The sequence below is a fragment of the Scyliorhinus torazame genome, chromosome 13 (genome assembly GCF_047496885.1).
Source record: "Scyliorhinus torazame isolate Kashiwa2021f chromosome 13, sScyTor2.1, whole genome shotgun sequence".
Taxonomy (NCBI): Eukaryota; Metazoa; Chordata; class Chondrichthyes; order Carcharhiniformes; family Scyliorhinidae; genus Scyliorhinus; species Scyliorhinus torazame.
This window is the reverse complement of record NC_092719.1, coordinates 109,253,385-109,274,194: the sequence shown is the minus strand read 5'-3', so window position 1 is coordinate 109,274,194 and position 20,810 is coordinate 109,253,385. Positions and strand designations below refer to the sequence as shown.

At 57.5% G+C, this 20,810-nt stretch overlaps 1 protein-coding gene across 5 annotated transcripts in view; it reads left to right on the top strand.

The window, feature by feature from the left end:
- The window catches only part of LOC140388230 (cadherin-related family member 4-like), a 330,338-nt gene that overhangs the window by 160,922 nt on the left and 148,606 nt on the right, over window positions 1–20,810 (top strand). For all 5 annotated transcript variants that reach the window (XM_072472043.1, XM_072472040.1, XM_072472041.1 and 2 more), the window contains one exon: window positions 1,972–2,152. In XM_072472043.1, the coding sequence (XP_072328144.1) occupies window positions 1,972–2,152 (181 nt within the window). The remainder of the gene's footprint in view (window positions 1–1,971; window positions 2,153–20,810) is intronic.

Sequence of the window (20,810 nt, the reverse complement as noted above, 5' to 3'; positions counted from 1 at the left end):
TATCTTCTGGTCTTCCGTTGGTCCGCTGGGGGCCGTTCGGAGGTATCCCTCAAAGCACACCAGCCAGTGTTTAAACGCCGATGTTGCGTTAGCTGCTTGGGGGCCGATTCGCAGGCACTCCGGGGCGATCCGGAGCTCCATATTCCTATTTAAGTCTGCTCAATAAATTGTAGCACCATCGATCACACACGAGGCGAGACGGAGAGAACTTCAATCGAGGTTTTATTGAGCAGACTTGTTCAGACTTGTTCCCCAGCAGCTCAGTCACAGAATGCAGCTGCGGGGAGTAAACCGGGTTCTTATACCCCGCCTATCTGGGTGGAGCCCAGTAGGCGGCAGATCCAATCGGGACCCAGCATCTGTCCTCCAATAGCTCCTCGGCATTCATGGTGTACCGTATTATCCCTAATACATACCACCACAGTACAGTGAGTGGATCATCTCCGTCTGGGTCTCTGTCACATCAGCCAGTGCCTGTGCCACCACCTTCTGGGTCTGTGTCTCATCAGCCAGTGACTGTGCCACCACTTTCTGGAGCTGGGCAATGCTCAGAAGCACCCCTGCGATAGCTACCTGCAGAGGCCCCGCCAGTGTCTGCATGGAATGCCCCAGGCCTTGGACATGCTGATCCATAGCCAAAACCATCACCCCCGATGCCTCCAGCGTGAACACCACCCGTACGGCGCAGGCCTGGGTGACACACATTGTCGGCACCACCTTCTGCTCCTGTACGCGGTTGGACTCCTCTAGCTGCACCTCCAAGTGCTGGATCCTCGCTGACAATCCCTCAGGTAGTCCCTGGTTCTGTGACTGCATCTCCACAATCAATGGGACTGTCCGTTCCAGAAGCTCAAATCCCACCTGGGCAGCAACTGGACCCTGGGGTCGGCCTGCCCTCCAACCGTCCACTTCTTGGGAGTTCCTACCTCCATCTGATGTATCTGATCAGCTGTGTGGTGCGCAACAGATAGTGTCCCAGGAACCTCTTCACGAAAGTCCCCCAGAAGAGAGCCATTGACCGGAAGCTAGAGAGCAGTCCAGACAGCGGCTGTGAAAATAGTCACTGCTTTAACACTGACCTGAGCAAACACACCTGCTGGCTCAGACACTGGAAGCAGCACCTGTCAATTCCTGGAAAGAGAAAACCAGTCAGCTGGGTTTAAACCCCCTTAGATATTTGATCTGCAAGCCATTCATTTGTTTCCCTTTGATCTTGATTTTACTAGTCTGTGATTGACACATGCTCCATTCATTTCCCTTCATGATTGAATAACTTTGAAGTGGTCACCCTATTCCCGTAACCCTACCTAACCTACCCATACCTGGACACTAAGGGACAATTTAGCATGGCCAGTCCACCTGACCTGTACATCTTTGGACTGTGTAAGGAAACTGAAGCACCCAAAGGAAACCCACACAGACACAGGGAGAAGGGAATAACAGAATAAAATATTTCAGGGAGAGAATAATTAAAGAGCAGGTAAATAGCATTGCCGATCTTTGCTCAGCTCACTGTCAGCTGAAGGTGTGTCACATTTTACCAGCTATCAGTCTGTGGATGCAATTATCAGTCAGTTTGCTGTAATACAATGATGTATGTCACCATTACGCTACACCAGAATGTGAAAAATGAGACAAGGATACAAGGATAAATATCACTGGGGCAAGGAGTTATTAAACTTCATTCCACACAGATAGGTGTACACCGCACCTAACGCCTGCATACATTATATAACACATGTATGTTACAGAGTATAACATGCTTGACACTATGTGAAAATTTTGACACTAAAAACAAGATTAAAGTGGAGGGATCCTTCAGCATTCCCATGGTTGGCAATGGGATGTCACTGGCTGAGAGTTGGGAATGTACAGCGTTACTTCCCTTTTCCTACTTGCTGTTGTTTGGTATAGATGGCAGTGGTGGCTGATTCAATGTCTAACTTCTTCCCTCACTTGTCATTCTTACAGCAACCGGAATCATCAAAACTTCTTACAACCTCGACCTGGATCAGAAACCGGGCCTTGCGGTCAACCTGTTGGTTATTGTAGCTTTTGACGACAGCTACCTTTACAGTTCATTGGCTAATGTCACAGTCTATGTGACCGATGTGAATGACAATGACCCGAGGTGCACTCCTCCCATCCTGGTGTAAGTATCAGCAGCCACACTATTCCTTCTGGGATTTTTAACCAGCCAACCTTTCATTTGCCAATTGCTCATCGGGCAGGAAGGGAGTGGTCTCTCAATCTCTGACTCACAGCCCCCGATTCGCAGCCCCCGACCCCCTGCCTCCGACCCCCTGCCCCCCGACTCCCAGCCCCCCCGACTCCCAGCCCCCCCGACTCCCAGCCCCCCCGACTCCCAGCCCCCCCGACCCCCTGCCCCCCCGGCCCCCTGCCCCCCCGACCCCCAGCCCCCCCGACCCCCAGTCCCCCCGACCCCCAGTCCCCCGACTCCCAGCCGCCCAGACTCCCAGCCCCCCCGACTCCCAGCCCCCCCGACTCCCAGCCCCCCCGACTCCCAGCCCCCCCGACTCCCAGCCCCCCCGACTCCCAACCCCCCCGACTCCCAGCCCCCCCGACTCCCAGCCCCCCCGACTCCCAGCCCCCCCGACTCCCAGCCCCCCCGACTCCCAGCCCCCCCGACTCCCAGCCCCCCGACCCCCAGCCCCCCGACCCCCTGCCCCCCTGCCCCCCGACTCCCTGACCCCCGACTCCCTGCCCCCCCGACCCCCAACTCCCGACTCCCATCCTGACTCCCAGCCCCCGACTCCCAGCCCCCGACTCCCAGCCCCCGACTCCCAGCCCCCGACTCCCAGCCCCCGACCCCCAGCCCCCGACCCCCAGCCCCCGACCCCCAGCCCCCGACCCCCAGCCCCCGACCCCCAGCCCCCGACCCCCAGCCCCCGACCCCCAGCCCCCGACTCCCAGCGCCCGACTCCCAGTCCCTGACCCCCAGCCCCCGACTCCCAGTCCCTGACTCCGAGCCCCCGACTCCCAGTCCCTGACTCCCAGTCCCCGACTCCCAGCCCCCGACTCCCAGCCCCCGACTCCCAGTCCCTGACCCCCAGCCCCCGACTCCCAGTCCCTGACTCCGAGCCCCCGACTCCCAGTCCCTGACTCCCAGCCCCCGACTCCCAGCCCCCGACTCCCAGTCCCCGACTCCCAGCCCCCGACACCCTGCCCCCGACTCCCTGCCCCTGACTCCCAGCTTGAGATACCCTCAATTACGACTCAGGAGAGGAGTTTGATAATACAAAGGCTTTAATTACCAGAGAACGAGTCAGCTGTCAAGAAGTGTGCTCACTACACGCTGCCCACTGAACGTAACCTTATATCCAGCTTCCTGGGGGCGGAGCCGGAGTCCCCCAGGGTTCCAAACCCGGTCTTAAAGAGGCCTACGCATTAAAGGTACATGTATATTGATGCACGATCAATGACCACTAAAGCGAGGTTGTAGTACTACTGAAGGCTTTAATAAGCTAGATGTTTCCCCCAGCAGCTCAGGTGCAGAATGAGGGCTGCTGGGACGGCACGGGTTCTTATTCCCCGCCTATCAGGGCGGAGCTATTATACTCTCTAGCCAATAGCAAGCATATAGGTTCTACCAATGGTACTTCAGCCTCTCAGGTACCGTAATACCTATAATACCACATTCTCCCCTGTTTAAAAAAACGTCCGGCGGTGTTGGTGGCCAGCAATGAAAAAACATAACAACATGGTAGAATTAGTTCTGGAGGTACCGTAATACCTCCGTACAGTGTTTAGTAACTATTTACAAGTCTGGTAGCTATGTACATTCGGTGTTTTATATTTACAGATTACAGTTAAAATGAAGCAATCAGTCAATTGGGGGCCCTGGTCGTCCTCTGTGATCGTCGGAGCCTCGGTGGTGACTCCAATGGGGGCTCGGCCACGTAGGCGTACTGGGGGTTAGCATGGAGCAGATGGACCCTCTCGACCAACGGGCCCGGCGTGTGCGCCCGCACATGTTTGCGGAGCAGGATGGGTCCGGGTGCTGCCAGCCAGGTCAGGAGCGAGGTCCCGGAGGAGGAGTTCCTTGGGAAGACAAGGAGACGTCCGTGAGGTGTCTGATTGGTGATTGCACAAAGTCGTGACCGGATGGAGTGGAGGGCATCCAGGTGGACTTCTTGCCAGCGGGAGACTGGGAGATTCCTGGACCGTAAGGCCATTAGGACGGCCTTCCAGACTGTTCCGTTCTCCCTCTCTACCTGTCCGTTACCCCGGGGATTGTAACTGGTCGTCCTGCTCGAGGCGATGCCCTTGCTGAGCAGGAATTGACGCAGTTCGTCGCTCATAAAGGAGGAGCCCCTATCACTGTGTATGTAAGCGGGGAACCCGAACAGTGCAAAGATGCTATGGAGGGCCTTGATGACGGTGGAGGCGGTCATGTCGGGGCAGGTGATGGTGAATGGGAACCGGGAGTACTCATCAATCACGTTCAGGAAGTACGTGTTGCGGTCGGTGGAGGGGAGGGGGCCTTTGAAGTCCATGCTGAGGCGTTCAAAGGGACGGGAAGCCTTTATCATGTGCGCCTTCTCTGGTCGGTGGAAGTGCGGTTTGCACTCCGCGCAGATTTGGCAGTCCCTGGTGACTGTCCTGACCTCCTCGATGGAGTAGGGCAGGTTGCGGGTCTTGACGAAATAGAAAAAGCGAGTGACCTACTGGTGGCAGAGATCCTCGTGGAGGGCTCGGAGGCGGTCCACTTGTGCAGTGGCACATGTGCCGCGGGACAGGGCATCAGGAGGCTCATTTAGCTTCCCGGGACGATACAAGGTCTCGTAGTTGTAGGTGGAGAGTTCAATCCTCCACCTCAAGATCTTGTCGTTTTTTATCTTGCCCCGCTGTGCATTATCGAACATGAAAGCCATCGACCGTTGGTCCGTGAGGAAAGTGAATCTCCTGCCGGCCAGGTAATGCCTCCAATGTCGCACAGCTTCTACTATGGCCTGGGCCTCCTTTTCGACTGAGGAGTGGCGGATTTTGGAAGCATGGAAGGTACGGGAGAAGAAGGCCACGGGTCTGCCCACTTGGTTGAGGGTTGCCGCCAGAGCTACGTCGGACGCATCGCTCTTGAGCTGGAAGGGGAGGGACTCGTCGATGGCGTGCATCGTGGCCTTTGCAATGTCTGCTTTGATGCGGCTGAAGGCCTGGCGGGCCTCTATCGACAGGGAAAAACTGTGATTTGGATCAGGGGATGGGCCTTGTCCGCGTAGTTGGGGACCCACTGGGCGTAGTAGCTAAAAAACCCGAGGCAGCGCTTCAGGGCCTTAGAGCAGTGAGGGAGGGGGAACTCCATAAGGGGACGCATGCGTTCAGGGTCGGGGCCTATAACTCCATTTCGGAGTTTACTTGGCCGAGAATGGCTAGACGGTCGGTGCTAAACACACATTTATCCTTATTGTACGTTAGGTTAAGGATCTTTGCGGTCTGGATGAATTTTCGGAGGTTGGTGTCGTGGTCCTGCTGGTCGTGGCCACAGGTGGTGACATTATCGAGATACGGGAATGTTGCCCGTAAACCGTACCGGTCAACCATTCAGTCCATCTCGCACTGGAAGACCGAGACCCCGTTAGTGACACCAAAGGGAACCCTTAAGAAGTGATAGAGCCACCCGTCTGCCTCGAAGGCAGTGTATTTGCGGTCACTAGTGCGGATGGGGAGCTGGTGGTAGGCGGACTTGAGATACACCGTGGAGAAGACCTTATATGTGCGATCCTGTTTACCAGGTCGGATATGCGGGGGAGGGGGTACGCCTCCAGCTGCGTAAACCTGTTGATGGTCTGACTGTAGTCAATGACCATCCTATGCTTCTCCCCGGTCTTTACCACCACTACTTGAGCTCTCCAGGGGCTGTTACTGGCTTCAATGACCCCTTCCCTCAGTAGCCTTTGGACTTCTGACCTAGTAAAGATCCGGTCCTGGGCACTGTAGCGTCTGCTCCTGGTGGCGATGGGTTTGCAATCCGGGGTGAGGTTCGCAAACAGGGAAGGCGGGTCGACCTTAAGGGTCGCGAGGCCGCAGACAGTAAGGGGGGGGGGGTATAGGGCCACCGAATTGTAAGGTCAGACTTTGAAGGTTACACTGGAAGTCTAAACCCAGGAGTGTAGCCGCGCAGAGGTGGGGAAGGACGTAGAGACGGAAATTTTTGAACTCCCTTCCCTGGACTGTGAGGTTTGCTAAACAAAACCCCTTTATCTCCACTGAGTGGGAACCGGAGGCCAGTGAGATTTTTTGATTAACAGGGCGGATGAGGAGGGAACAGCGCGTCGGGATGTATGAAGCTCTCCGTGCTCCCAGAGTCAATTAGGCAGGACGTCTCATGCCCGTTGATGAAAACAGTCTTTGTAGCGGTTGAGAGTGTTCGAGGTCACGACTGATCCAGAGCCATCGAGGCCAATCGAAGTAGTTGAGAATTCTGTTCAGGCAGTGTGTGGTCGGCCGAGCTGGGGTCCTGGGGGCCCATCCAAGATGGTGTCCCATTGGTCGCACATAGCCGGCGATGCACAAAATGGTGGCGCCCATCCCTCAAGCGTGGCGTCCGTGGAACAAGATGGCGGCGTCCGCACGTGGCCCTGGGATATGGGGGTGGCGGCGACCGCTGGCCACACGGGGCCCGTGGAGAAGTTTGTGGTGGCAGTCCGGATTCACTGCTGGAGACCGCGGCCACCGCTCGGGCCCGACATACCCCCACGAAATGGCCCTTTTTGCCGCATCCCCTGCAGGTGGATGTGCAGGCCGGGCAGCGCTGGCGGGGGTGCTTGGCCTGCCCGCAAAAGTAGCAGCGGGGCCCCTCGGGGTTGGCAGGCCACCAGGGGGAAGTCTCTGGGCCGGCCGCTGTGGGGATCCACGCTGCCCAGGGGGCTGCCGCGCGGTCGGGAAAGTAGGCGCGGGCGTTCCTGGAGGCCACATCCAGGGAGTCTGCAAGGGCCCGTGCCTCCCTAAGACCCATGGTGTCTTTCCCGAACAGGCGCTGGCGGATTTGAGATGAAAGCATACCTGCCACGAAAGCATCCCTGACTAAGAGTTCCGTGTGCTCGCTCGCCGAAACTTGCGGGCAGCCGCAGCTTCTGCCCAGCACCAGGAGTGCGCGGTAGAATTCCTCCAACGATTCCCCAGGGGTTTGCCATCTTGTTGCAAGCAGATGCCGGGCGTAGACCTGGTTTACCAGGTGAATATAGTGTCCTTTTAGCAGCTCGATTGCTGCACCGAAGTCTTCCGCTTCCTCGATGAGGGTGTAGATCTCCGGGCTCACCCTTGAGGGCAACACGTGCAGTTTCTGCTCTCCCGTGGGTGCGTTTTCTGCCATCTCGAGATACCCTTTAAAACACGCCAGCCAGTGCTTAAAGATCGCCACTAAGTTCGCCGCGTGGGGGCTAAGTTGTAGACACTCCGGCTTGATTTGGAGCTCCATCCTTTCTTCTTAAAATCTAGCTTATTAAATTGATGCACGATCAATGACCACTAAAACGAGGTTGTGGTACAACTGAAGGCTTTAATAAGCTAGATGTTTCCCCCAGCAGCTCAGGTACAGAATGAGGGCTGCTGGGACGGCACGGGCTCTTATACCCCGCCTTGCAGGGCAGAGCTATTATACTCTCTAGCCAATAGCAAGCATATAGGTTCTACCAATGGTACTTCAGCCTCTCAGATACCGTAATACCTATAATACCACATATATACAGATTTCATTCATCACATTCCCCCCCTGTTTAAAAAAACGCATAGTCCGTTGGGAGTGAAGTGAAATTACAAGTTCAGTCTTTTGGGTGGTTTGATTGCCCGTGTCGACCTTCTCAGCTCCGATGGTGGTGCGGCGGATGCGGTCGTCCTCGTTGGTGGTATATCCGGGAGCACGGTTGTCTGAGCCTTTGCCTGCGTTGGAGCAGGGGGGTATCTGGTGTGACTAGGGTGATTGGTGCCGGCACCGGCTGGGAGAGGGGCGCTATGGGGGGGGGCGCTGTCGGAGTCGACCGCCGGTGCGGGGAGGGGAGCGTTGGTGGAAGGGGGGCTTCGGCGGGCGAGCCAGCGGGTGCCAGGTGTCGCAGGGAAACGGTGTCCTGCCTGCCGTCGGGGTGCTCGACATAGGCATATTGAGGGTTTGCGTGTAGTAGTATGACCTCTAGACCAGTGGATCTGTCTTATGGCTCCTCACGTGCCTCCGGAGTAGAACTGGTCCCGGAGTCGTCAGCCAACGTGGAAGCGAGACCCCAGAGGTGGACTTCCTGGGGAAGACAAACAAACGGTTGTGAGGGGTCTCGTTCATGACCGTACAGAGGACCGACCTAATGGAGTGTAGGGCTTCGGATAGGACCTCTTGCCAGCGGGCGATTGGGAGACTTCTTGACCGTAGGGCTAGAAGGACAGCCTTCCAAACTGTCGCTTTCTCCCTCTCCACCTGCCTGTTTCCCCGCGGGTTATAGCTGGTCGTTCTGCTCGAGGCGATGCCCTTGTTGAGCAGATATCGACGCAGCTCATCGCTCATGAACGATGTACCCCGGTCGCTGTGGATATAGGCGTGGAAACCGAACAGGGTGAAGATGCTGTGCAGTGCCTTGATTACGAAGGCCAAGGTCATATCGGGGCAGGGGACAGCGAAGGGGAAGCGGGAGAATTCATCGACGACAGTGAGGAAATAACTGTTGCGGTTGGTGGACGGGAGGGGCCCTTTGAAGTCCACGCTTAGTCGCTCACAGGGCCCAGAGGCCTTCACCAGGCGAGCCTTGTCTGGTCAATAGAAGTGCGGTTTGCACTCTGCACAGATCTGGCAAGCCTTGGTCATGGCCTTGACCTCCTCGGTGGAGTAAGGTAGGTTGCGGGACTTGATGAAATGGGCAAGCCGGGTGACCCCTGGGTGGCAGAGGTCATCGTGGATGGCCCGCAGACGGTCTTTCTGCGCGTTGGCGCAGGGCATCTGGGGACTCGTTGAGCTTTCCTGAACGATATGTAATATCGTACGTGTAGGTGGAGAGTTCGATCCTCCACCTCAGAATTTTATCGTTCTTTATTTTGCCCTGTTGTGCGTTATCGAACATAAAGGCGACCGACCGTTGGTCGGTGACGAGGGCGAACCTCCTACCGGCTAGGTAGTGCCTCCAGTGCCGCACGGTCTCCACTATGGCTTGTGCCTCCTTCTCGACTGCAGAGTGTCAAATTTCCGAGGCGGTGAGGGTTCGAGAGAAGAACGCTACAGGTCTGCCCGCCTGGTTGAGGGTAGCAGCCAGGGCGACGTTTGATGCGTCGCTTTCTACCTGGAAGGGAATGGTTTCGTCCACCGCGTGCATGGCGGCCTTGGTGATATTGGCCTTGATACGACTGAAGGCCGATTGAGCCTCAGCCGTCAGGGGAAAAACCGTGGCCTTAATGAGTGGACGGGCTTTGTCCGCATATCTGGGGACCCACTGGGCATAATAAGAAAAGAGCCCCAGACACCGTTTGAGTGCCTTGAGGCTACGGGGGAGGGAAAGTTCCTTAAGGGGGCGCATGCGGTCGGGATCTGGCCCTAGGACCCCATTTTCCACGACGTAGCCGAGGATGGCTAGCCGGGTTGTGTGGAACACGCATTTCTCTTTATAGTATGTCAGATTGAGGGCCCGGGCGGTCTGGAGGAACTTCCTCAGGTTTGCGCCGTAGTCCTGCTGGTCATGGCCGCAGATGGTGACGTTGTCCAAGTACGGGTATGTAGCCCGTAAGCCGTACTGGTCCAGCATTTGATCCATTGCCCTTTGGAAAAGGGAGACTCCGATTGTGACACCGAAAGGGACCCTGAGGAAGTGGAAGGGCCGACCGGCTGCTTCGAAGGCCGTATAGGGGCGGTCCTCTGGGCGGATAGGGAGTTGATGATAGGCCGATTTTAGGTTGACCATGGAGAATACTCGATACTGGGCGATGTGGTTCACCATTTCTGCTATGCGGGGGAGTGGGTTTGCATCGAGTTGTGTAAAGCGGTTTATAGTCTGGCTATAGTCCACCACCATACGTTGTTTTTCTCTGGAGCGGACTACCAATACTTGTGCCCTCCAAAGGCTGTTGCTAGCCTCTATGACCCCTTCTTTTAGTAGCCGCTGAACCTCTGACTTGATGAAAGTCATGTCTTGGGCACTGTACCGCCGACTCCTTGTGGCGACGGGCTTACAGTCGGGGGTGAGGTTCGCGAAGAAGGGGGGGTGCAACTTTGAGTGTCGCCAGGCTACATACCGTGAGCGGGGGCAGGGGTCCACCGAACTTTAGGGTCAGGCTTCGGTGGCTGCACTGAAAGTCCAGACCGAGAAGCAGGGGGGTGCAGAGGTGAAATGAAATGAAAATCGCTTATTGTCACAAGTAGGCTTCAAATGAAGTTACTGTGAAAAGCCCCTAGTCGCCACATTCCGGCGCCTGTTCGGGGAGGCTGGTACGGGAATTGAACCGTGCTGCTGGCCTGCCTTGGTCTGCTTTCAAAGCTAGCGATTTAGCCCTGTGCTAAACCAGGGAGGACATAAAGTTTAAAACGGGCGTATTTGGTGCCTTGGATAGCGAGGTTCGTGACACAATACCCCGTGATTTGGACCGAATGAGACCCAGATGCGAGGGCGATACTTTGGGAGGCAGGATAAGTGCACAGGGAGCAGCGTCTTACCGTGTCTGGATGGATAAAACTCTCCGTGCTTCCGGAGTCAAAAAGGCAGGGGGTGTCGCGGCCGTTGATTTGAACCTGCATCATTGAATTTCGCAGGTGCTACAGCCGAGATTGATCGAGCGTGATATCTGCTAGTTGCGGGCAGTCAGAGTCCTCGGTTGAATCGGACTCGCAAAATGGACGCCGCCATTGGTCGCACGTTTTGAGTTTTGAAGATGGCCGCTGCCAAGATGGCCGCCCCCATGACTCGCATGAGGCCGATGACGTGTCGGAAGTAGGCATGTCCGGCCGCCGCGCGGCCGCATTGCGGGGCCTGTGGTCCCGGGAGTTCGATTTCTGGGCCCGATGAGACTTTTGTTTCTGGCCTTTGGGCCCAGCCAGGCAGACCTTCGCGAAGTGCCCCTTAGATCATAGATCATAGAATTTACAGTGCAGAAGGAGGCCATTCGGCCCATCGAGTCTGCACCGGCTCTTGGAAAGAGCACCCTACCCAAGGTCAACACCCCACCCTATCCCCATAACCCAGTAACCCCATAACCCAATAACCCCACCCAACACTAAGGGCAATTTTGGACACTAAGGGCAATTTATCATGGCCAATCCACCTAACCTGCACATCTCTTTCCGCATTCGCCACAGATAGTGGAGCGGGCCAGGCAACGCTGGCGTGAATGCTGGCCTTGCCCACAGAAGTAGCATTGGGGGCCCCCGGTGTGAGCGGGTCGCTGTGCGGCGCAGGCCTGAAGCGTGGCCGAGTCTGGAGGGGATTGAGAGGGGTTCGCAAGGTCCGCGGAGTACGTGCGGAGATTATGGTCGGTCACTTCCAGGGAAGAGGCGAGCGTTACCGTGCCTTGGAGGTCCTTCGCTCCTTCTTCATGGAGCCGCTGCCGGATGTACGTGGATCGGATACCGGACATGAAAGCATCACGAATATGTAAGTTCATGTGGACTTCTGCCGTCACCTCTTTATGGTCGCAGTTCCTGGCGAGCGTGGTGAGTCTCTCCAACTATTCAGCTTGCGTTTCCCCAGAGCGCTGGCGGCAGGTCGAGAGCTAATGTCTGGCGTGTACCTCGTTTATCGGCTTTACAAAGCGCTTCTGTAGGATTTTGACCGCCGTTTCGTACGTCGTAGCTTTCTCGATCACGGAGGATAGTCGGTGGCCCACCTGGGCAGGTAGTCAGCTCAGCTTGCAAGGTCCGTCAACGTCAGTCTCTGAGGAATTCAGATAGGCCTCAAAGCACCGGAGCCAGTATTAAAAAATTTCAGTGGCCTCTGGCGACCGAGCGTCCAAATTGAGCTTCTCCGGCTTTAGACCGCTGTCCATCTTGATGTAGTCTAGTAATGAAATTGAGATACCCTCAATTACGACTCAAGAGAGGAGTTTGATAATACAAAGGCTTTAATTACCAGAGAACCAGACAGCTGCCGAGAAGTGTGCTCACTGCATGCTGCCTACTGAACGTAATTTAATATACAGCTTCCCAGGGGCGGAGCCGGAGGCGGAGCCGGAGGCGGAGTCCCCCAGGGTTCCAAACCCGGTCTTAAAGGGGCCTACGCATTAAAGGTACATGTATATACAGATATCATTCATCACACAGCTCCTAACTCCCAGCCCCGACTCAGCACCTGACTCCCAGCCCCTCACTCCCATCCCCTGACTCTCAGCCCCTGACTCCCAGCTCCTAACTCCCAGCCCCGACTCACAGCTCCTGACTCCCAGTCCCTGACTCCCAGTCCCTGACTCCCTGCTCCCGACTCCCAGCTCCTGACTCCCTATCCCTCACTCCCAGTCCCTCACTCCCAGTCCCTGACTCCCTGCCCCTGACTCCCAGCCCCTGACTCCCAGTCCCTGATTCACAGTCCCTGATTCACAGTCCCTGACTCCCAGCTCCTGACTCCCAGCCCCTGACTCCCAGTCCCTGACTCCCAGCCCCTGACTCCCAGCCCCTGACTCCCAGCTCCTGACTCCCAGCCCCTGACTCCCAGCTCCTGACTCCCAGCTCCCGACTCCCAGCTCCCGAATCCCTGCTCCCGACTCCCTGCCCCTGACTCCCAGCCTCTGACTCCCAGCTCCTGACTCCCAGCCCCTGACTCCCAGCCCCTGACTCCCAGTCCCTGACTCCCAGCCCCTGACTCCCAGCCCCTGACTCCCAGCTCCTGACTCCCAGCCCCTGACTCCCAGTCCCTGATTCCCAGCTCCTGACTCCCTGCCCCTGACACCCAGTCCCTGACTCCCAGCTCCCGACTCCCTGCCCGTGACTCCCAGCCTCTGACTCCCAGTCCCTGACTCCCAGTCCCTGATTCCCAGTCCCTGGATCCCAGTCCCTGACACCCAGTCCCTGACTCCCAGTCCCTGATTCCCAGTCCCTGACTCCCAGCTCCTGACTCCCAGCCTCTGATTCCCAGTCCCTGATTCCCAGTCCCTGATTCCCAGTCCCTGACTCCCAGTCCCTGACTCCCAGTCCCTGACTCCCAGCCCCTGACTCCCAGTCCCTGATTCCCAGCCCCTGACTCCCAATCCCTGACTCCCAGTCCCTGACTCCCATCCCCTGACTCCCAGCTCCTGACTCCCATCCCCTGACTCCCAGTCCCTGATTCCCAGTCCCTGACTCCCAATCCCTGATTCTCAGTCCCTGACTCCCAGCCCCTGACTCCCAGCCCCTGACTCCCAGCTCCTGACTCACAGCCCCTGACTCCCAGCCCCTGACTCCCAGTCCCTGACTCCCAGCCCCTGACTCCCAGTCCCTGACTCCCAGTCCCTGACTCCCAGCCCCTGACTCCCAGTCCCTGATTCCCAGCCCCTGACTCCCAATCCCTGACTCCCAGTCCCTGACTCCCATCCCCTGACTCCCAGCTCCTGACTCCCATCCCCTGACTCCCAGTCCCTGATTCCCAGTCCCTGACTCCCAATCCCTGATTCTCAGTCCCTGACTCCCAGCCCCTGACTCCCAGTCCCTGACTCCCAGCTCCTGACTCCCAGCCCCTGACTCCCAGCCCCTGACTCCCAGTCCCTGACTCCCAGCCCCTGACTCCCAGTCCCTGATTCACAGTCCCTGACTCCCAGCCCCTGACTCCCAGTCCCTGACTCCCAGCCCCTGACTCCCAGTCCCTGACTCCCTGCCCCTGACTCCCAGCCCCTGACTCCCAGTCCCTGACTCCCAGCCCCTGACTCCCAGCCCCTGACTCCCAGTCCCTCACTCCCAGCTCCCGACTCCCTGCCCCTGACTCCCAGCCTCTGACTCCCAGCTCCTGACTCCCAGTCCCTGACTCCCAGTCCCACAATCCCATTCCCTGACTCCCAGCCCCTGACTCCCAGCTCCTGACTCCCAGCCCCTGACTCCCTGTCTCTCAATCCCAGCCCCTGACTCCCAGCCCCTGACTCCCAGCCCCTGACTCCCAGTCCCTGACTCCCAGCCCCTGTGAGGTACCCTCAATAATGATGCTTAGAGATTAAACAGTAAAGAAGGCTTTATTAGACTAATAACTATGCTACAGCTATGGACGAGAGCTGACTGCTATACAGACCATGAGGCAGCCCTTTATGTTTGGCTCCCAGATGGGCGGAGCCAGAGGCGGAGTCCCCAGGGTTCCAAGCCCGGTCTTAAAGGGGACATCACCTTACATGACGCTAAGGCAGTAACCGTTCATCACATTCACCCCGTGTTTAAAAAGGAGTCCGGCGGGGCTGAAGTGCCATCATAGGTCCATCCGTCTCGGTGGCTGGATCGTCCTCCACAACCTCCTCAATTCGGGCGGTGGTGCGGCGGGCACGGACGTCCCGGTTGAGGGCACATCCGGGAGCACAGCGGTCGGAGCTTCGGTCCGGGTCGGGGCGGAGGAACTAGGCAGGGCCGGGGGTAGCGGAGCCGGCGCCGGCGGGGTATGTAAAGGGGGGGGGCGCACGGTAGGAGCTCACCAATGGGTGGTAGGGCTGGAAGGGGGTTTGTTGTAGGGGGCGACGGGTCCTGCAGGGGCGCGGCGCGGGAAGGGGCGTCTGTGGTGGAGGATCCAGCGGGTGCCAGATCCCGGAGGGAAACCGTATCTTGCCTGCCGTCGGAGTACTCCACGTAGGCGTAACTGGGGTTGGCGTGGAGCAGTCGGACATTTTCAACTAGGGGGTCCGTTTTATGGCTCCTCGCGTGCCTCCGGAGAAGAACAGGTCCCGGAGCCATCAGCCAAGGTGGAAGCGAGACCCCGGAGGTAGACTTCCTGGGGAAGAGAAACAATCGGTCGTGAGGGGTCTCATTCGTGGCCGTGCAGAGGAGTGACCTAATGGAGTGTAGGGCATCGAGTAGGACCTCCTGCCAGCGGGAGGTTGGGAGACGTCTCGACCGCAGGGCCAGAAGGACAGCCTTCCACACTGTCGCGTTCTCCCTCTCCACCTGCCCGTTTCCCCGCGGGTTATAACTGGTCGTTCTGCTCGAGGCGATGCCTTTGCTGAGCAGATACTGACGCAGTTCATCGCTCATAAACGATGTACCCCGGTCGCTGTGGATATAAGCGGGGAAACCGAACAGGGTGAAGATGCTGTGTAGTGCCTTAATCACCGTGGCTGAGGTCATGTCGGTGCAGGGAATGGCGAATGGGAAACGGGAGAACTCATCGATCACGGTGAGGAAATAGGCATAACGGTTGGTGGACGGGAGGGGCCCCTTGAAGTCCACGCTCAGTCGCTCAAAGGGGCCCGAGGCCTTCACGAGCCGAACCTTGTCTGGCCGATAGAAGTGCGGTTTGCACTCCGCACAGACCTGGCAGGCCCTGACCATGGCCTTGACCTCCTTGGTTGAGTAAGGTAGGTTGCGGGACTTGATGAAATGGACGAGCCGGGTAACCCCCGGGTGGCAGAGGTCATTGTGGATGGCTTGCAGGCAGTCCTCCTGCATGTTGGCGCATGTGCCGCGGGACAGGGCATCTGGGGGCTCATTGAGCTCCCCTGGACGATTCTTGATATCGTACGAGTAGGTGGAGAGTTTGATCCTCCACCTCAAAATGTTATCATTTTTTATTTTGCCCCGTTGCGTGTTATCGAACATATAGGCGACCGACCGTTGGTCGGTGATGAGGGTAAACCTCCTACCGGCTAGGTAGTGTCTCCAGCGCCGTAATGCCTACACAATGGCTTGTGCCTCCTTTTCGACTGCAGAGTGTCGAACCTCAGAGGCGGTGAGGGTTCGGGAGAAGAACGCTACTGGTCTGCCTCCTTGATTGAGGGTAGCAGCCAGGGCGATGTCTGATGCATCGCTCTCTACCTGGAAAGGGATGGTTTCGTCCACTGCATGCGTGGCAGCCTTGATGATGTCGGCCTTGATGCGGTTGAAGGCCAATTGAGCCTCAGCCGAGAGGGGAAAAATGGTGATCTTTAGGAGTGGGCGGGCTTTGTCTGCATACTTGGGGACCCACTGGGCGTAATAGGAGAAAAGCCCCAAGCACCGTTTGAGGGCCTTGAGGCTGCGGGGGAGAGGGAGTTCCTTAAGGGGGCGCATGCGGTCGGGGTCGGGACCTAGGACCCCGTCTTCCACGACATAGCCGAGGATGGCCAGCCGGGTGGTGTGGAAAACGCATTTGCCCTCGTTATAGGTCAGGTTAAGGGCTTGGGCGGTCTGGAGGAACTTTTTGAGGTTAGCGTCATGGTCCTGCTGATCATGGCCGCAGATGGTGACATTGTCCAAGTACGGGTATGTAGCCCGCAAACCGTACTATGATGGTCCACCATTTGGTCCATCGCCCTTTGAAAGACGGAGACCCCATTCGTGACACCAAAGGGGACCCTGAGGAAGTGGAAGAGCCGGCCGGCTGCTTCGAAGGCAGTATAGGGGCGGTCTTTTGGTCGGATGGGGAGCTGGTGGTAGACGGATTTGAGGTCGACCGTCGAAAAGACTCGGTATTGGGCGATCCGATTTACCATTTCCGCGATGCGAGGAAGGGGGTACGCATCAAGCTGCGTGAATCGGTTTATGGTCTGGCTATAATCCACGACCATCCGTTTCTTCTCCCCGGACCGGACTACCACCACTTGCGCTCTCCAAGGGCTGTTGCTAGCCTCGATGACCCCCTCTCCCAGTAAACGCTGGACCTCTGACTTGATAAATGCCAAATCTTGGGCACTGTAGCGCCGGCTCCTGGTGGCGACGGGCTTACAGTCAGGAGTGAGGTTAGCAAATAGCGAGGGGGGTGCAACTTTCAGTGTCGCAAGGCAGCACACCGTGAGGGGGGCAAGCGTGCGCCGAACTTCAGTGTCAGGCTTCGGTGGCTGCACTGGAAATCCAGTCCGAGCAGCAAGGGGGCACAGAGGTGAGGGAGGATATAAAATTTGAAACGGGTGTATTTGACCCACTGGATCGAGAGATTCACAATACAGTACCCCGTGATTTGTACCGAGTGGGACCCAGATGCGAGGGCTATGGTTTGGGATGCGGGATGGGTGCGTAGGGAGCAGCGCCTTACCGTTTAAGAGTGGATAAAGCTCTCCGTGCTCCCGGAGTCGAAGAGGCATGCAGTGTCATGCCCGTTGACCTGGACCTGCATCATGGAGTTCTGCAGGTGTTTTGGCTGAGTTTGATCGAGGGTGATCGCACCCAGTCGCGGGTAGTCGGAGTCCTCAGCCGAGTCGGGCTCGTAAAATGGCCGCCGCAGCTGGCTGCGCGTGTCAGGTCGAGAAGATGGCCGCCGACAAGATGGCCACTCCCAGGATTCTCACGAGGCTGTTGACATGTCAGAAGAGGGCGTGTCGGGTCGGTGCGCAGCAGCATTGCGAGGCCTGCGGGCCTGAGAGCCTGATTTTCGGGCCGGCTGTTCTTTGTTTTTCTGGCCCCTGGGTCTGGCCAGGGAGACCGTCGCAAAGTGCCCTTCCCGCAGTCGCTGCAGATCGCGGAACGGGCTGGGCAGCATGGACGTGGGTGCTGGCCCTGCCCGCAGAAGTAGCAAGGTGTGCCCCCATGGTGGGCGGGTCGCCGCGTGGCGCAGGCCTGTAATACGGTTGAGTCTGAGGAAGTCTGGGGGGGGCTGGCAGAGTCCGCGGGGTACGTACCCAAGTTATGTCGGGCCACCTCCAGCGAGGAGGCGAGTGTTAGCGTCTCCTGGAGGTCTTTTGCCCCGTTTTCGAGCAGCCGCTGCCGGATGTAGGTCGAGCGGATGTCGGACACGAAAGCATCTCTGATGTGCAGGTTCATATGGACTTCCCCTGTCACATCCTGATGGTCACAGTCCCTGGCAAGCGAGGTGAGTTTCTCAACAAACTCGTCGAGCGATTCCCCCGAGCGCTGCCGGCAGGTAGAGAGCATATGCTGGGCGTGCACCTCATTGACGGGTTTGACAAACCGCTTGCGGAGCAACTCAATCGCTTCCTCATAAGTCGTCGCATTTTCGAGCGTGGCGGAGATTCTGTGACTCACCCGGGCGTGGAGTAGACGCAGCTTGCGTGGCCCCAGGATGAGAGTCTCTGCGGAGTCCAGGTAGGCCTCGAAGCACCGCAGCCAGTATTTAAAAATTTCCTTTGCCTCCGGCGTTCGTGCTTCCAGATTGAGCTTCTCTGGTTTTAGGCCTGCGTCCATCCTGAATCTAGTTTAGTCTAATAAATTGAGGTACCCTCAATAATGATGCTTCGAGATTAAACAGTTAAGAAGGCTTTATTAGACTAATAACTATGCTACAGCTATGGACAAGTGCTGACTGCTACACAGACCATGAGGCAGCTCTTTATGTATGGCTCCCAGATGGGCGGAGCCAGAGGCGGAGTCCCCAGGGTTCCAAGCCCGGTCTTAAAGGAGACATCACCTTACATGATGATAAGGCAGTAACCGTTCATCACACCCTGACTCCCAGCCCCTGACTCCCAGCTCCTGACTCCTAGGGTGCGATTCTCCACTCCCACGCTGGTTGGGAGAATCGCCTGGGCCGCCAAAATTTCCGGGGACGCCGGTCCGACGCCCTCCTGCGATTCTTCCAAGCGGCGGGAACGGCCCGGTCGAGTTTCGCAGGCCGGAGACACCGATAATGGTGATTCTCCGGCACCCCCGCTATTCTGAGGCCCGGATGGGCCGAGCGGCCAGGCCAAAACGGCGGGTTCCCCCCGGCGCCGTCCACACCTGGTCGCTGCAGTCGTGAGCGGTACGTGAACGCTGGGGGGGCGGCCTGCGGGGGGGGGCGAGGGGGGATCCTGCACCGGGCTTTAACTGAAATGTGGGGTGGCCCGCGATCGGTGCCCACTGATCGTCGGGCCGTCCTCTCTGAAGGAGAACCTCCTTCCTTCCGCGGCCCCGCAAGATCCGTCCCCCATCTTCTTGCGGGGCGGACTTAGAGAGGACAGCAACCACGCATGCGCGGATGACACCTGTTATGCGGCGCCGGCTGCGTCATCTATGCGGCGCTACTTTTACGCGGGCGACAAGGCCTGGCGTGTGTAGATGATGCGGCCCCGATCCTGGCCCATTGTCAGGGCCTGAATCGGTCGGAACCTGGGCCGTTCACGGCGGCGTTCACAACGGCGCGGCCACTTCGGCGTGGGAGTGGAGAATCGCGCCCCTAGTCCCTGACTCCCTGCCCCTGACTCCCTGCCCCTGACTCCCTGCGCCTCAATCCCAGTCCCTGATCCACAGTCCTTGACTCCCGTTCCCTGACCCCCAGCCCCTGACCCCCAGCCCCTGACTCCCAGTTGTTAGACAGAACAACCGGTGATTGCAATGCTTTATCTTCACTATAAAGACCGCTCCCTCAGTAGCAAAGAACACCTCACGCCCTTTTAACCCTTGTTATTTTGAATCCTTTCCATACCCCCACCATATGTTTATTTTGTGTGTGTCTGGGTAGAGGGTGGGATGGGGTTTTGGGAATAGTTAGATTAGCAGTCCATTGTTCCATTATTTACCAGTATATAGTCATCTTTTTCCTTATTATAAATAGAAAAATTTAGGGGGCGATTCTCCGATATTGAGGCCAAGTGTTTGCGCCGTCGTGAACGCCGTTGCGTTTCACGAGGGCGCAAACAGGGCCCGGACACAACCTATTCTGGCCCCCACAGGGGGCAAGTACGGTGCTGGAGCGGTTCACGCCACTCCAGCGTCCTTACGCGGCGCCAAACGGGCGCCGCGCCAACCCGCGCATGTTGGGGCAGCCCAATCCTGCGCATGCGCGGGGAACGTCTTACGCACGCCGGCCCCTCACCAACATGGCGCGCGCGGAAGGAGGTAGGCCCGGAGGGGAGAGGCCGGCCCGCCGATCGGTGGGCCCCGATCGCAGGCCAGACCCCATCGGAGGCCATCCCGGTGAAGGTGCCCCCCCCCCCCCCCCGCCCCTCCCAGCGTTCCCGCAGAGTTCTTGCTGGCAGCGAATGGACGGAGCCGGCGGGAACCTTTCGTGTCGTGGCGGCCCATCCGACCGGAGAATCGCCGCTCGCCGGTTCACCGAGCGGCCCGGTGCGAATCACGCGCCGCTGGTTTCCGGGGGGGTGGAAGAATCGCATGCGGGGGTCGGCAGCGTGGCGCGATTCGCGGGGCGCCACAGCGATTCTCCCACCGGCGTGGGGTGGGGGGGGGGGGAGAATATCGCCCGTTATGGTTTCCTTCTAAGTCTGGTGCTGTAGCTCATTGGAGCAGTCAAGGATTAAAGATCTCAGGAAAACACAGACATTATTGGTTAATTAATTTGTGTTGGTACTCCAGGGTCTATGGGCTGTAATTGACAGCACAATCGCCCAGGGTGTCGTAACAATGCTGCACCTCAAAACTGTTTCATTGGTTGTAAAGTGATGGGGAATGTTCGAAGTTTGTATGAGGCCATTGTCAAACCGTATCTACTTGCTGAGTTGCCATCTCCAGGGAGCAATTCACTGCATTGGCCAATTCTCCAGCTGATTTAAATTAAAAATCGAATCTTCAATTGAAACAAACTTTAACAATAAACTAACAACCCAAAGATGCCTATTTTAATTTCTGCGGTAACGAGGCATAGAGGCAGAGTCATGGAATTGATGGAATCCTTCATCAGGGATCGAAGGTAGGGGGTTTCATAAAACACATGCTCCCTCAGAAGATTGGGGACGGTGGTTTAATGTTGTTTCTCATTCAACATTGACAATATACACAATGCATTTGACTGCTGAAAGTAGTTTTAAGTACAATCAGAGCAGCTTTCACGTTGAGAAACCAAGTTGAAACCTAGCAGTTATGGAACCAG